Source organism: Atractosteus spatula, chromosome 19, assembly GCF_055471065.1.
Source record: "Atractosteus spatula isolate fAtrSpa1 chromosome 19, fAtrSpa1.hap1, whole genome shotgun sequence".
Lineage (NCBI taxonomy): Eukaryota > Metazoa > Chordata > Actinopteri > Semionotiformes > Lepisosteidae > Atractosteus > Atractosteus spatula.
Window position 1 is genome coordinate 6,698,757 of NC_142724.1, and position 16,759 is coordinate 6,715,515.

Genomic DNA, 16,759 nt, shown 5'->3' on the forward strand with positions numbered 1-16,759 from the left:
ATTGATAATAAAATCAAGTTGTCTTGATTTAGACTTACCTCTATCATCCACTGTGCTTTTATTTTTGCTTTGCTTTCTCTTCAATAAGCACGCTCTAGATTCTCCATCTGACAAATCAACAGGTGTGTTAATAGGTCTGTTAAAGTTTAACAGTTCAAAGATGACATTCTAAGATGAAATGTCACTTTTAAGTAATCTAATCATCGTTGGTTGAACTTAAATACCCTATTCTTAATTGACTTTAGGTATTGTGTATGTTTAAATTACATGTGGTAATTCTTTGACTTTTTAGTAAAAAAAAATGGCTCTTATTTTCTTCATATCATGGTAGATCTTCTCTTAATTTTAAAGCAACAAATTATGGTTTTGTGACAGCACATAACTTGTTCCTTGGTTCCTCTCAATAATATAGGTGGAAATAATCTATAAGTCAAAAATATGGAGCACATCTGACTGTATGTTTCACAGGTTAAGGCAGTACTGCTCAGGTTCAGTGAACTAGGGATCCTGTCCAGTATGTTTTGTAAGCCCCATGACTCAGAAATAACCATTATACGTGGTGCTAAAGTGGCTCACGTTAACATTGAAGGATTTGAACCCTCTTCCTGAGTTAGTGTGTGACTGATGGTTCAAAGAGACTTAGAAAACCTGCTGTAATGTTGCCCATGTGGGACGGATTTAGGAGGTCCACAGGACAAGATTGGATGTAGCCCTGTACTGCAACTGCAAGTGATAATAGTAATAGGTAAACCTTTATCATTTTTATTCATTCAATTGATCTATCAAACAATCAAATCTTCGGTGTTACATGCCAGTCCTGAAAAATGCTTTTTTCTGCTCTGTTCTGCACCAACCTTAAAGGCAGGGAGCTGCTTAACTTGTTGAAGTGTATACAGTACACCTTAAACCTTTACTTCCTATGCCACAGCTTTGAAAATCACCCAAATTAATAGAAGTATCAGTAAGTCTTTCAGGGCTTCTTCACCAAGACAATGCTTTTGGTTCTCCAGAAGCACTGAGTCAGGAAGAATTTCCTTCTGGAAGATGGAAGTGGTTTGAGCTTACAGTGTGGACTGTAACCAAGGAGGATGCGGGTTGCAAAAGCTAACTGCACGTGATGCAAATGAGAATACACGATTCAGGTTTCATCCTGAGTGTTTATTGATCTTTCGTCTAGTACCTGCAGTTCAGAATGGGTGCTGGACCACCCATCCTTTATTTGCATAGGTCTCAGCTGGTCACAGACTGGTATCCTCGGGGGATAGAAAAGTATTCAAAACATCACAAACCATGCAGAAAAGAAAGGCACATACACCATAGAATATCAGATACATCATGTTCAGGTACAGGATACAACGGGGATTGGATTTTTCTCTTTTTCTTCTTGGTGTGTAGAGGAGAGAGAGTCTTATACCAATTAAAGTCTTATACCTTAGAAAATAAGATTTCACATTAGAGGTGCAATAGTCTTAAACCAGATGACACACTGACAGCAAAACCCTAAACTTTGACCCCCAGGATTATAAGTGAACAACCACATCAATGACAAAATGGGAGACAAAAGCAAGTTTTTAGTGATGCCCCCTTCCTCCCTGTTTTTCACACTGTGTAATCTTTGCATCCCTTGCACACTAATTTGTTACCCTAGGGCAGCTTGTCCACTCTCAAGTCCACCCATCTGCTTCCTAACTGTTCTGTCCAGTACAGGAGGAGTCGGGCCCTACCTGGCAAGCAATGGGCGCAAGCCGGGATTCACCCTAGACAAGACCTGTCCGTTGCAGGGCACTCACACCAGGGCCAATTTTCCCAGAAGCCATTTAACCTGCTAGTATGTTTTTGGTCCCCAGCCCCTGCTAGCTCTGTTGGCAGAGCATGAGTCTCATACTCTCAGGGGAGTGGGTTCGTGTCCCACGTCAGGCACCAGGTCCTCCATGTTGGAGGTTGGGTACAAGGCTAACAACCCTGTCCCGTAAAAACCAGATGTTACGGTAACATCAACAGGATGTTGCTGCCACTATGAGCCGGGCAAACATCCATCCATGTTTTTGGACGGTCAGAGGAAACCAGAGCACCCAGAGGAAACCCATGTGAACACGGGGAGAACATACAAACTCCACACAGATAGCACCCCAGCAATTGAACCCTGGGCCCCAGCACTGCAAGGCAGCAATGCTCCTTTTCTCAGTCATCAAACATACAGTAAATGGAAAAATGAGAGCAGAAGACAACCTTAGTAATGATCATCCTCTTTGCGCTTGGCTAGCTGATGAAATAGAAGACAGGCGAACCAAAGAGGCACTATGGTTTAGCAATGAGAGAAAGGGACTAGAGAGCAGAAGCTGGCCTGATGTGGTGTTAAGTACCTTTCATAAGGTTTCCTGTAAAGGATATGCGTTTACTGTACCTGTAAATGCCCAATTTACTGCACCTTCTTGGAAGGATTACACCTAGTGACATAATATCTAAAAATAGCTAATACAAAGAGTCAGCCATCATATAAAGAAAAACGCTGGATGTGATCTGATCTAGTAACAGGTAGATATTACTAGTTTTTCATTTAAAAAAAAAAAGATTCTAAATGAGGTAACAACCCTAGGAGCTTTACTTACCACTAGACTGCGGCAGATTGTATGTTAAATTAAGAAGTTCTTGCAGTTTAAAATATTAGCAAACAGATCGGAAGAAGTGGTTTCTAGTGCTTTTAAACTGTTTTATACTAGCCAGGGGTGTAATATTCTGGCTGTAGGAAGACACAATCTCAAAATTCATGAAATATGAATCTCAAAATGATGAATTGTTCATTAGAACTCTAATCAGAGATTGCATTTGGTCACTTTAAAAGCAAGCAAGATGTGGGATCTCAGTATAAAAGCATTAAGTAGACTTAGTAATTTTAGACTGAAATTAATCACACTCAAACATTGGTAGTATGTTTTCACCCTCATTCCCACTGAATTGCACAGAACTAAAAAAACTGCAAAAACATTTTTTGAAAACATACAATTTATACCATGTGATTTTATATATCGACATACACTTACGACCACTAGAGGGCAGTGTGTCAGAAATGTATATTGGTTTTATTGCAGCTGATAACTATGTAATGTTATTAACTTGTTTTTATAACTCCGCTACTGTTGTGAAGCTGTAGGCAGGCTTAATGCCATAGGCTGAGCTGGATGAATTTGGTTTCTTTCTGACAAAGCAGTCAAGTGGTGAGTTAATGTAAAAGTACTGAAAAATGTTAACAGCCCTGTCTCAAAACCTCCTAACAAAAACAACACACTCACAGAAGAAAAAACAAAGTACAGTGAACATCACGGATATAACTTTCTAGCATCTCAAGAACTTTTCAGTTTTTCTTCAACATCACAGTCCTCTCACACGCAGATCTTACTGGTCAGAAAAAATAACAGCAAACAGCACACTGCTAAAACGTGACTCAAAAAGAATGTGAAACATTATGCAAACTTACATCCATGTCTTATATAATTTACAGACAAGTATATCTTTATATACTTCAGCACCATAGTTATTTTTTAAAATATATGTATATCTTTAGGTGGAGGACATTATTACATTTGAATCTATTTCTAAAGAGAAAGGCAATGAAACAGTCACATTTTGACTTATGAGACTTCACATGCTTCAGTGATGGAAACACTTCAAGGAATCATATATGTGAAAGCAATAGAGCTCTCTTTTTCACAAATACTGATCGCTAAAGTGAAATTGGATTTTTTGTCTTTACACTGCATTTAGCGTTTTACCTGATTGAAGTGCATTTCTTCTTCTCTGTGCTTGAAGAAGAAAGTTTTAACATACACGTATGTATGTCGACGTTTAAAGAAGCCAGGATGAGGAAGGAGAGTGGTCTTTTTATCCACTATTCTCTTGCAACGGTACTCTGTAGTGTTACTCACACGTGTGCTGTCACGACATCAGCTGTATTAGGCAATGCTGTAAATTGTAACTGGCGGAACTCATGAACTAGAAAAAAAAGGCTTTCATACAATGCAGCATCTGACAGCTGTTCCTGAAACTGAGTGTCTGGACATTTCAAACAGGAGAGGCTTCATGCAACAGTCTTAATAAAGGGTAGTCTGTCTTAGCATCTGTCCATTACTTTGCTCATCTTGAAACCGTTGTACAATAAATGGCAGAAGACATATATAATCTATAATCTGACCTCCTGTGATCTTTTTAGGATCCTTGGTTGGACTAATTTTTGTCCAATAAATGTCTTCAGTTGCTCATTGAATGCAACACCTACTTAAACCTGTACATGATAAGATGGTGGCAGCTAACAAGCTTGTATACAGCAAAACCTAATAGTCTTTCAAGCTTAAAATGATTCATAAGCAGGGTTTCAGTTGAATATTCACTTTTTCCGCAGTGTGAGACAAGTCTCATTCCATATACAGTATATTTACCTTGTTTTGGTAGTGCTTCAGAGTAGTGGTTGTAAATGACTTTTTAAAAAGTTTTAAAATTGGAATTTGTTAATAAAACATTAGTAGAGAGCTGTACTTATGATAACAACCTGCCCCTGCTGTAGATTTGTTGCATGTTAGTAACAATAGCTCCTTACAGATTCTAAATTTATTTTTGGCATCCCTTAAACTAAAGTGTGATGTTTTAATTTTTGTATTGCATAATGATACCATTGCTTCATTTCATAAATGGATTTCCTTGCTTTTCCTTAGTAATTAATCCTTAGTTCATCCACTAAGCTGAATGAAGTCCAGTGAAGTAATCATGTTTCATGCTACAATTGTTTGCTTGTATAAATAGTTTCCTTTGGCTACAAATTCAGGAATTTGTAGACACAAAGAACTGTGGCTATACATGGAACAAGTGAACCAAGCCAATCATATACTGTACCTTTATATCATATATAAAGAAATGGCTGGTTCAGATTCTCAGATTAATTAGCTACTCTAAAGTAAATGAGCAATGTAGGCCAAATCTTTCTTGGGTTTTAAAGTTAAAGAAACTGCTATTTACAGTAAACGGTTTGCTTTGTCTTTTTCCTTTCTGCTCCATTTCCCTTCCTCTTCCTCTCTCTTCACTTACATCCTGTTAATCTGTTACTCTTTCTCTTACCACATCACCTACATGCTAAAACCTCATAGTATTTAAAAAATCTCCACACCACTCGTTTAACTTCCACCTGACCTGTTTCTCTACCCTTTAGTTGCTGCGGGACAGAAAGCAAATCCTGAAACCTGAGTTGGTGCTGTTTTCCACCTCATGGGAAATGGCAGATATTTTTTCATATTTTAACACTTGGCATCACAGTTCCCTTCGTTCAGCTTCCTAGAGGGGAAACCACCTGCTTTAACAATGTCAGACATTCTGCTGATGCCTCATGACAACTCTTATATCAGACTGTACTTTTAATATGAAAACACACTCCAGTCAGATTTAAGAGGGAGACATCCAGCTGCACTGTACTGTATGAAAGCCCTTTATAGAAAAGAGGTAGACCTTTAAAATAGACTTAACCTTTCCCCAAAAAGTCTCTCTTGGTGTCTTCAGTCCAGGTTTCGACCCCTATGTACTCATGGGTAAGAATGTTAAATGGTAACTAGAATGAGCATTACTCAGCTCCTGGGTTGTTAGCTGGGGCAGTACAAGATAAAGGGACGTGGTTCTCATCTGTGGTCTCTACAGTGAGTGGCAGCCAAACGGAAGAGTGCGGAGGTTTATATTTCTGGCCTGGAGGTTAGCCGCAGCCTCCAGCAACAACTATTACAAGAAACAGCAGGACCACAGGAAACCTTAATTAATGTTTTTTATAGTGCAGTAATTCCTCGTTATATGAGCAACCCCTATATGAGTGTTTGTTCATACTGTTTTTTTTTTAAGTTAACGAACAGATCTTCACTCTTAGGAGCTGGGCTCTCATACAGCGCTGCTGAGACTCTTTTCTCTCATCTTCTCAGATGCTGAATTTTGTCCGTTTTTTTTTTTAAGTTGAGGATTTTTTTATAATAAAGGCTTGTGTGTGTTAAGTGCATATAGTACAGGATAGTACCTAATGTTTATGCATTTGCTAACGACTAATGTTAACGATGTAACTACTGTACTGCACTTGTAAATGAGCAGAATTGTTATTGTTTTTCTACCTAGTGTTTATCGAGCGATAACTTTCTGCATGTTACTTGAATTAACTAGAAATGTTATCGTTTTCATACTTAGGTGCCATTCAGAGCTGTATTAAGGTGAAGTTTGTGTGTTTGATGGAACATTTGTGCTCTCTGGAACCAATTGGAGATTATAATGCAGGAAGTCATTTAATTTCCCTTATACAAACTTTTAACTTACGAGGAACAAATGAAGCTCATATATGGAGGGATTACTATAAATGGTTGTAACAGCACCTTATTAAAACCGATTTTAGCCCAGATTTTAAAGTCCACAGTCTCCAGGGGCCACATCTGAACGAGACTGTCCTGCACCAGGTTGCCCACCACTAATCCAGGGAGAGAGAAAGTGAGAGCTGGTGGGCACGAAAGGTTAAGTTTATCATATTAGCAATGCAAATCTAGACATCTTTGCAGAGCTAGTAGTGGTACGTGGTTTATTTCTAAGGTTAAAATGACCTGTGCTGACTAAACGGTAGGGCGGCGGGGGCGATGGCGGCAATGGCGTCGGCCTCAGTAGTTGAAGCGGCGCTGGCAGGGCTGGTGCAGGAAGCCCCCGCGGGCCGGGCCGCTGTGCCGCGGGAGGTCGCGGAGGCGGTTCTGACGCTGCATGCGATGGCGGCTCAGCTGGCGCCGCTCCGACCGGGCCTTGGCCCTCTGCACCCGGCTCACCTGGGCCACCTTGGCCAGGGCCGCTGCCTGGGAGGTGGAGCCGCGAGGCTGGCGGCCAGAGAGAGCCCGCCCTGCTGAGACGGCCGGGTCCACCCTGGGGAGGGAAGGGGGGTTACACAGCCCGGGATTACCAAGTCATTCAAAACTGCTGGCAAAGTGAGGCTTTGAAATTGTCCTGTTTACACCAGTAGATGGTGGTTTTAGGACTAATAAAGTAACAGGAAAGTAAATAGTACAATACAGTAAAGCTGCACGGTTTTATTATTATCTTCATACAACCACAATAAATTTAAATTAAACTTTAAAATACTGCCCAAAACAGTTTTAAAATTGTGTTTTTTTTTTGCCATCTACTAAATACATAAATAACTACAAACAAAAGGGAGGCACTCATAACAGCTGATGTTATCTCATCCAAATGGTTCTTGAAACAAACCAAGGTACCGGCTTCAACAACATGGCTGGTCTCATTAAATTGCAGAAAATATCACCAGAACAGGAGTAACTGGTGCTCTGCCAGGACTTTCCTGTATTGAACTACAGAGTCAAAGGTGTCTTCCCATCTGAACAGATGGCTTTTTGATAGAATACATGTGAAAGAGTGCTCAGGATTAAGAGGGCTGAGCTGACATGTTGCAGTACTATCAAAGGTCTGGACCGCCACGCTCTCGGCAGAGGTTTGTAGCAATTTGAGGGGCACAGGGTTTCAAAACTAGCGGAATATTTCTGCACGTTAAAGCCTTCAGAGCGTGACTGAGCTCAACCCTTTTGAAAAGAACAAGGCTGTTCACGTTTAAATGACAGAATGCCTTTGAAAGACTATAGACAGGTATTTGAGCCACTCACCTCTGACTGGTTTCCTGTAGCACGGGGCTCCCCGTCTCCTCGGCTACAGACTGGTTGCCGGTGGAGACGTAGACAGACATGCTAGGGTGCTCAATGAGAAGATCCTCCATGGGGCTGGCCTCAGGAGTGCTGCCTTCTGCAGTGAAACAGGGGGGAGGGGTGACAAACCAGCTCTCATCCATACAGCAGCGCTCAAAGCCACTGCTACAGTCACTCTGGCACCCAGGGGACAGAGGGGTGGAGCCTCGGGGGCAAGGAAAAGGGCTGGTAAATAGTACTGCGTCCACTGACCAACGGGGGGAGGCAGGGGATGAATGTTCAAGAGCTTTGGCCCTGCCTAGGCCTGTCCTGCAGTAACCATGGGGGGAAGCTGAGGGGGTACCAGTCCTTGAAACCCCTCTCATCTCCACCCCCACCCAGTGGCTCTCAAGACTGGAATGTTCCAGCGGTGGTGTCTTAGCCCCGCCCTGTCCCAACTCCTCCCAATCACCTTCCTTTAAGCGTGCAGCTACGTCCACACACATGTGGGTGCAGTTCCAGCGTTTAGTAGCATAACCGCAGGAGAGCCCATGCAGGTAGGGAGTGCATGCATTATGAGGGGTGCACACATTCAGTAGAGGAGTGTGAAGGTGGTTCAAAAAGTGGGAGGATAAAGGGGAGAAAAAACAAAAATAGGAGTTATTAGTTGCTGTCGCTCCTGTTGGAGGAAGGCTAATTTAAAACCTTGCCTTGCACAATAAAACCAGCGGGGCCATTGGTTTAAATTCTGAAAGGCTTTGTGGCTGTTGGTGACTTTGATGTCCGAGTTACATGCAAAGTAATTTTAGATCTTGTGATAAAGCCAAGAAATGAGTTAAGCATTAGCCAGCAGCCATATCACCCTGCAGCTCACAACTGGCAGCCCACTGAAGCTAAACAGGTGTGAGCCTGGTCAGTACCTGGATGGGAGACCTCCTGGGGAAAAACTAAGGTTGCTGCTGGAAGAGGTGTTAGTGGGGCCAACAGGGGGCGCTCACCCTGTGGTCTATGTGGGTTCTAATGCCCTAGTATAGTGACGGGGACACTATACTGTGAACAGGCGTCGTCCTTCGGATGAAACGTAAAACCGAGGTCCTGACTCTCTGTGGTCATTAAAAATCCCAGGGCAATTCTCTAAAAGAGTAGGGGTGTAACCCCGGTGTCCTGGCCAAATTTCCCATTGGCCCTTACCAATCATGGCCTCCTAAAAATCCCTATCTATGAATTCATTACTCTGCTCTCCTCCCCACTGATAGCTGGTGTGTGGTGAGTGTTCTGGCGCACTATGGCTGCCGTCGCATCATCAAGGTGGATGCTACACATTGGTGGTGGTGGAGGGGAGTCCCCATTACCTGTAAAGCACTTTGAGTGGAGTGTCCAGAAAAGCGCTATATAAGTGTAAGCAATTATTAATTATTATTATTATTATTAGAAACAAGGACAAAAGCATGGCCTCAGTTTGATTCTTGACACTGGGAAACACACTTCCAAACTTCTGATGTCTTCAACAAAGTGATATCCTTTACATTGCATTCTATCCCTCCAGTTCTAAATAACTTGGAGGTTGTATATATGGGCGGATTTTCATATTTTGGATTGCTTTTGAAGGGGCCTATACAGTGGAAGTAAAAATAAAATATAGGAAGCAAAAGGGCTTCACCCACCCTCACAATATATCACTTTCTCTCTTCCCCCACTCAGAACTCCTGACCTCAATTTTTAAATCACTTGGTTTGACTGATTTAGCCTTGATTATAATTTAAATGGATAAACAACAGACACAACAGAGTTAGACAACCTATTAACCTTTGACCAGGACAGACCCCTTCCTCTGGAATGGCTTTAAGAGCCTGGCAATGAGACTCACCAGGCAGGCTGACCAGGAGCCAGTCATCCTCGTCGGCCTCCGAGATACAGGGTTTGGGTCCACTGCACTCCTTGTACACCTCCTCCACTTCTCCGAAGAACAGGCTGGTGAGTCGCTGGAACATGGCTAGGCTGGAACCGGGACTGCAGGAAGGAGAGGAGGAGGTCCTCGGCGTAGCTGCCTTTTAAAATGGGAGAACTGGAAGCTCTGTGCTCTGTGCTGGCTGTTCTTGATCCTGTAGGCAGAAATCTCAGTCCAGGCAAGGAAGCGTGTAGTGCAAATGTGAGGTCTCACGTGGTGTTAGGGCAAAGGCCTGTTTTCACAGAGTTGGAGAGAGAGGGACAGAGAGGATAAATCATGGATACCTTCTATTTATGAATTCAACACATTTGCCAGCTTCCAGTTCTTATCTATTTTAATGCACCACAGGCTACACACTATATGTTACGGTTCAGGTTCATGAATCACCAAACCTTTGTGTTGCACATTTTCAATGCGTTTGCCATGGAAAAGGCTTTGGAGCAATTTGGTGCACCTACAGGTGAAACTGAGTAGTTTCACACAGCTGTGCACTGTACCATGTTGTCCCATCCATGCAGGCCAAGAATGGACCCAAGTGGGAGAGAAACTGACCAATGAAGAGTCACCTGGTCATCCTCTCATTGTCCTCACCATAGTCCTATCTGTAGGTAAACCGCATATCATTAAATCATGATACATAGATTTCATGATGAAGTTGTTTTAAGACGCTATCTGATTTTCTAAGCACCCTGTATATAAATGTGTGAGTTTGAAAAACAAATTCTGCCTGTAACTCAGATCCTTTAAGTTGGATTTATTTTGTTAGTGGGACCAATGAGGAATTGTTCTCTAAAGAAGGGAAACTCAAAAACAATATTATAATGCACGTGTGTGAATATGAATTGTTAAGCACTTTATATGTGCTGTTGCCCAAAGTGTCCCTCTGAAAGTTTGGTACATACTGTGCATGGTGACCCTGAAAAGGCTGTGAAAGTCAGGCCAACTGAACTGTAAAAAATTAAGCTTGTATAGTCTAGCAGCTAGTTTCTTTCAAATGGAATCTTGTGACTGTTAAAAAAAGTGTCCTTTTATGGCACATTCTCACAGCTAATTAGATTTTGATAGTCATTAGTCCTACTCAGCAGCTATGGTTATGAAGGAATTCTTTTACAAAATCAAATGGAATAACTTTTGAACCGCACATAATGTTTCCTGTCATGTCTCATATCTTATCTTTGAGTCTGTTACAAATTGTGTTCAGTAGCTGCTTAGAAAGTTCTGAACCTTGATTCCAATTTTTTTTGCTGTCAATGAACTGAAACAAAACTCATTCTAGGAGTCAAGCATTATCTCTTGCCATCCTCCGTTCCACCTTGTGACTCCACAGTTCTCGAATTCAGAAAAGGGTGGTGGCGTGAGGAGGCTTTTAAGAAATTCAAAGTAAGATTCCCGGATCCTCATTGCCAAGCTTTTGAATTCACGCTTTTTTACGCCTACATTGAACAGCTTTGACATCATAAGACACAAGACATGCATTAATAATGAGTTTAATGTTCCTTGAACCTGGTGACTGCCAATTTTTTCCCCATCTAACAAATATGACACATATATGCTCAGATTTTGGAGGATTAAATTCAAGAAACTAAGTTTCCCTTTTAATTTCATCGGAGACAAGAGCGATTATGATTATGACACGTTTTTAAAATCATCAAAAAACATTTATCAAATTAGTCTAGTGGATTTTTTCAAAATGAACAGTGAAACCGAGAATGGGAGTAAGTTCTTTAACCAAAGGGATGTGAGAATGTAGAACAAGACACGCAGCTATGTTGTTGAAGCTCATACCCTGCCTTCTTTTAAGACATGTCTGGATGAGATGCTTGGCACAATTTACTATATTAACTATATAAGCTACTCAATGGGCTAGATGGTCTGAATGGGAGAACATGTAGTTTCTAAGGGTACTTTACATTTTAGGTTTTCCCTTACAACATCTCCAGAGAGACCTCTGACGAATAAGACACGGACAGACAGGGCTGGAGAGAATAGACTGATATCCCTACTGTCAAAAAGGCGATCTTTAGTGATCAAAGTGAAGGTACAGTAGCTGCTACTTTCATTCTGGCCAGGTGAGCAATTCGATTTGGCCAAACAGCACTGTGAATATAAATAATGTAACACACACAGACAGCACAGAAGTGAGGACAACTGCTCATTTAAGATCATTGTTTTTCATTTAAGAAAAGGTTAAGAGCTGTATAGTCTTCCAGATGGAATAGCCAAAACAAGTTTAGGATGCCATAAATCAAAAAGATGGGTTGGAGCTCTATTAGTCCAGGTATATTGTATTTTAAAATACAGCATTTCTTATTACTCGAAAGCAAGAAGTAATCATCGTTGCTATAGGACAGGACTCTTGGTTTATTTTACACTTTTTTTACACTAGAAGACAACTTTCTTGATTATAATAAAATACACTCCCATCTCAGGAAACAGAAGATGGACAGCTTCTTAGTGTCTACATTAAATTGGCTTCATCTGATGGTACACATATTAAATCACTCAAAATGATGCGCTTGTGCAGAGATGGAAGTAGTAAATAACAGTTTTCCTTCCTGGTAGGTTACACACACCAGTAACCCCAAACAGAGTACTGGTATCAGAAGAGTGCTAGCAAGCATGGTAAAAGGAAACACTGAGTACTGAGTCCGGCAGGAAAGATTCTCTGAGTGCTCCCATAAATAGCAGCAAGGTAGGTACACAGACTTAAGAGACAGTAGGAGATAATGGGGGAATCCAATCTTTGAATCAGTAAAAAAAATCAACTTTTATCAATCAATAATCAATCAATGTGCTCTAATGGAAACAGATCCAAGTGACAGTGGCATGTAGACCTGAGCTGAGGACATTTCCATCTGCCATTCGCTTAGGAAGCAAGTGGGAATTGCATTTTCCTGCATGTGATGTGCTATATTGTTTAATCTGGTTATTAATTAAATCCAGACGGGCACTGCCATCTGTTTGAAGGAGACAGAGACCAAGCTCTCCTCTCCTCTCATTGTTTCAATGAATCCATTACAACTAAACAGCTTTGCTTTTGAGGTCTGTGCACATTGCAGTGCCATGATATCCCATATAAATTGTACCTCTCTTGCACAATAAAAAGCTGTAAAGAACAGGGAAACTGCCAAACAAAAATGGTTGGAATTAAAATGCATTTAGTGTTCTTAAAAAAATCTATTAGTAAATTTGTGCTTGGTCAATGGTCTTACCCATGGTGATTATTTACTAGTAGAAAAGGTGAAAATTTTCTTTTTCTACACCTCTACACATTTGCCACATAGAGATGTTTGTGCCATTCCTGAAAGCTTACTGCACCAATTTCATGCTGCGCATTTCAAAGCATAATGATTCCTAATGATTTGCATTTATATTACTTTGCATGTCTTTCTTAGATCAGAATGGGTAAATGAGTGATATCGTTTTATCAGCCAAGGTAGCTAAAAGGGGGGATCTCAAAGAGGAAAAACCCTGGGAAAATGGCATTTCATTTTCATTCACGTTGATTAATAATAATAGTATGAAATCAATTTTAATCATTATCCCCAAGGAAATATCATAAGATCACTGTGCCCTTATTTACAAAGGGCACAGCATATGATGCCTTTTTCCATCTGCAGCTGGGTCTCATGTAATTAATAGGAATTTGTTAATCTTGTGACCACATTCATTCTGCTGTAGCTTCTATCTACACTGTCAGTACCTCCTCCAAGAGAAGGAGGTGGGGTATTCCACTGGTTCAGAGGGCTTTGAGAAACCATCTCAGCTTTGTGAGACAAGCGTCCTTCACAAATGGGTGTGGAAACAACAACTACTGTTTCTAAATTGCACAGTCATTGAGACATTGGTTGAACCCTGATGCCTTCACCTCACCTGACAAGGAGTGAGCCATACCTGCTAATTATTGCAGGAATGACATTGGACTTTAGCTATTGAAAATAATTGACAAAAGGCATCATTTGTGATTAATTAACTAGACATTCTCCCATAACCTTGTGATCTACCTAGAACCAGTGTTTTCTGGATAATCTATCCATGAGAACAGGAGATATGTCTTCACTTAAAGAGTTATGAAAGTCTGGAAAAAGCTACTCAATCACGATATCAAAGCTGATTCCCTGGAGTACTTAAAGGAATGGCAGGAGAAGATTCTTGGGTCTACTAGAAGCTACTAAAAGGCTAATAGTGACAATTAGAGAAGGATAGGTTGAGTGGCAGCATTTTTAAAATCAGTAAATTCATGAATCAGTGCTTTGATTGTGCTATATACCATAACTTAAGGGAGCAGGGATCACACAAGTTTGTTAAAAAGGTGTAACTGTTTTGGTATTTTGCTAAGGGAGCAACCTGCCAATTACAGATCCATTGCTTGCTTTTAACAGTATTGCATCAGTAGATTTATTAATAATACAGGAAGGGTGGAGTAGCTATTAACATAATCTTAATGCTTCCCAGTTCCAATGGAACCAAAGAAAGGTCTTCTGAGTCACGTAGGGTGTGAGCATTCTTAAAAATTAAGTGGGATAAAAATCCAGAATTTTACAGTAAATTCTCCCACATCTTACCTATGAAAGTTCATTCCATATTTACATTATGTCAGTTCATGAGAAGAATACTGGAGGATGATAGATTATAAATTAGGACTATAAGAAGTCAGCAGTATAGAAATACTAAATAATTGAACACCAGCTTCATTAAAGATTAAACTACTTCAAATAAAAAAAATCTAAATAAAATTAAAATTTTAAACTTGTAGTAGTTGTATTCTGGCCAACTAGAAGGACAAAACACTTTGATCACACAGCACATCTTTCGAGTAAAAATACTACTCTGTAGTAGAGTAGTAGAATTAGTCTGCAGCCAGATGTTGTTGGGTCTCGAAATCGAAGCGAAGCTGTACACTGAGATTCACAGTGAACATATCCATGATGCTAAGGATACTCTGGGACAGCTAGCGGGAGATAAGCATCAGGCTTTAGGCTTATGACATTCAAAGCAGTTATTTCCCTACGCTTAAATCAACAAGCCTGACGGATGGGCATGACATACTACGTATCCCAGCATGCTAGGCTACTAAAGGCCACTCTTGTTGCCCAAGAAGGCGGAGCTCTGTTTGAAGTGGAAAGAGCCGTACAAACAAAACAAGCCTGCATGCACCGCACAGTAATGAGCTGACGTCACCCATCTATGCGTTTAGAACCAAGGACAGCCGAGGGGTTGGGGGGAGAAATGAGACAGAAAAAAACAAACTGTACGTTTCAAACATTTCAGCCATGCAGTCGGTGAATAAAACTGCACACATCCCCCGGGAAATAAGAGGCTCCAATTCGAGCATTTGTCGTTTTTGTGTACTTCAGTTGTTAACTCCTGTATTTAGCTACAGAATTGCAGACGAAAGAACGGCTTGTTCCAAGGGCGCACTAGCGACAGCCGGTTACAGTGTTTACCTCTATAAACAAAAGGCCGTTAAGAAACAACAAAGGCTTTGCTTTCGCTTAAAAGACGGAGGTGTCTGTAAAATAATACATGTATCGCAGAAAAAAAAACACGCTGTGCATTATCGTGCATCGGTTGTATATCCCACCGCATTAAAAACTGGTTTTACATAAAGGTCAGTGAAATGGCAGGGTGAAGACAACGGCGCGGCGATTGACGGAGGAGTTATCGATAACCCCAAGTGTACGATCTGGGGAAAATTCAGATCACAGACAAGGGAAACCTTGGAGCTATCCTGCAGAGCAAACAACCGATTGAAAAACAGGAGAAAGCGCTAAGATCTCCTTTCTTCCGTTTCTAAAATGTTGTCAAAACACCGCCAAACAAATCAGCCTAAGTCGTATGATGTGAATGAACGGGGTTGATCGATTCTTGATTTTTCGGAGTTCTCAGATGGAGTGGTACATGCAAAAACAGGTTCACCTCTTAAAAAACTGCATTACGTCTACAGAGGAATTACCAGTCTAATCTTTCTAATTGAATTACAAAGACGCCGTTGACATGTAAGTCGAAATATATAGCGATCGTGTAGAAGGGAAATTATTCACCTGCAAGGTTTTGAATAAAAAAAATATCTTTACTACACAGTGATATTGAAGTGATAAAATACACACATTCAAAAGGTTATGTAACGACTCGGATGATGATTCGCCGTATATTAATGTCAAAAATCACACTTCGGTTTCACTGCAGTTGTATTTTTGACATTTCTGCTCTCGACAATGCAAACATGATGTTTTTGGAACAGAATAAATAAGGACACCGTACAAACCTCGTTCTATTTCACAATACACTACCAGGTGTAAAACAGCAGATACAAATCCCACATCTTACCTGCCTTTGTCGTATTATTTCAGTTATAAACGTAACGTCCAAAATACTTTATAAAAACAACAATCGTCAAGTACAGCTTTAGGAAGCTTTGAAATGAGGTAGTTCTTAAAACATTAAAAAAAATAAAAAGGCTTTTCTTCTCAGAAGAAGTGGTGCATTAAAACTGCATTGATGCTGTTCTTAACAAATCTGCAGTTTTACGCTTGGTTTTTCCTGCAGATTTTTTTTCTGTTATTGCTGCGCCCAGCTGATCCTTGGATCAGAATTTAGAACATACCAACAGCTGATTGTGATGTCACAATACCTTAGTTCCGCCCAATCCCCGCCTACTTCGTATTTAAGGACCAATCGAAAAATTACACAAGCTATAAGGCGCGGCCTCGGTGAAGGGCGGAGAAAAAGAACTGTCAACCGTTCACTACGTGGAGCGATTTCATGTTACGTCACCAGGCCATTAAGACGCTGAATACGGAACTATAAACACAAGACTGTGTACACTATAGTGATTTTTGAACGCTTTCCTAACTTTACGTATTAATTTCACAAGAATAGTAACAGACTTTATAATAGCGTATTACCATTATTTCAAAATAAAAACACGCAAATATGCACCACATTACCGTGAGTAAAATCGAGTTATCTGTATATATTTTTATGTTTCGATAGTACGGTCATGAATAACACGATACGACTTTTCTCATCTGCGCTGCTTCACTCATGAATAGGCAGCCATGAACTAAAGGAAAGTGGGGGCTAATTTGCATAACCCATTGATTACATTCTGTACGTATTTTTA

General features: G+C 40.6%; 1 protein-coding gene across 2 annotated transcripts; it reads right to left on the bottom strand.

The window, feature by feature from the left end:
• Window positions 1–1,137: 1,137 nt before the first annotated feature.
• Window positions 1,138–16,268, bottom strand: tp53inp2b (tumor protein p53 inducible nuclear protein 2b). 2 transcript variants are annotated; one of them, XM_088937649.1, is made up of 4 exons: window positions 15,964–16,268; window positions 9,553–9,865; window positions 7,668–7,803; window positions 1,138–6,915 (listed from the first exon to the last, which is right to left on the bottom strand). In XM_088937649.1, the coding sequence occupies exons 2-4, from the start codon at window positions 9,674–9,676 to the stop codon at window positions 6,663–6,665; spliced, it is 513 nt and encodes a 170-aa protein (XP_088793775.1). In that variant the 5' UTR covers window positions 9,677–9,865; window positions 15,964–16,268; the 3' UTR covers window positions 1,138–6,662. The 2 variants fall into 2 exon arrangements, with proteins under 2 accessions (XP_088793775.1, XP_088793774.1); XM_088937648.1 differs by having other exon boundaries at window positions 7,668–8,175; window positions 15,964–16,206.
• Window positions 16,269–16,759: the final 491 nt, after the last annotated feature.

What these genes read in the sequence shown, in the direction of transcription:
- tp53inp2b (XM_088937648.1), bottom strand. Translation starts at nt 9,676, where the DNA reads ATGTTCCAGCGACTCACCAGCCTGTTCTTCGGAGAAGTGGAGGAGGTG. An exon ending in GCTCCTGGTCAGCCTGCCTG is followed by an intron (nt 8,176 to 9,552) that starts GTGAGTCTCATT and finishes GTGTGGACGTAG; the next exon opens with CTGCACGCTTAAAGGAAGGT. An exon ending in CTACAGGAAACCAGTCAGAG is followed by an intron (nt 6,916 to 7,667) that starts GTGAGTGGCTCA and finishes TTCCCTCCCCAG; the next exon opens with GGTGGACCCGGCCGTCTCAG.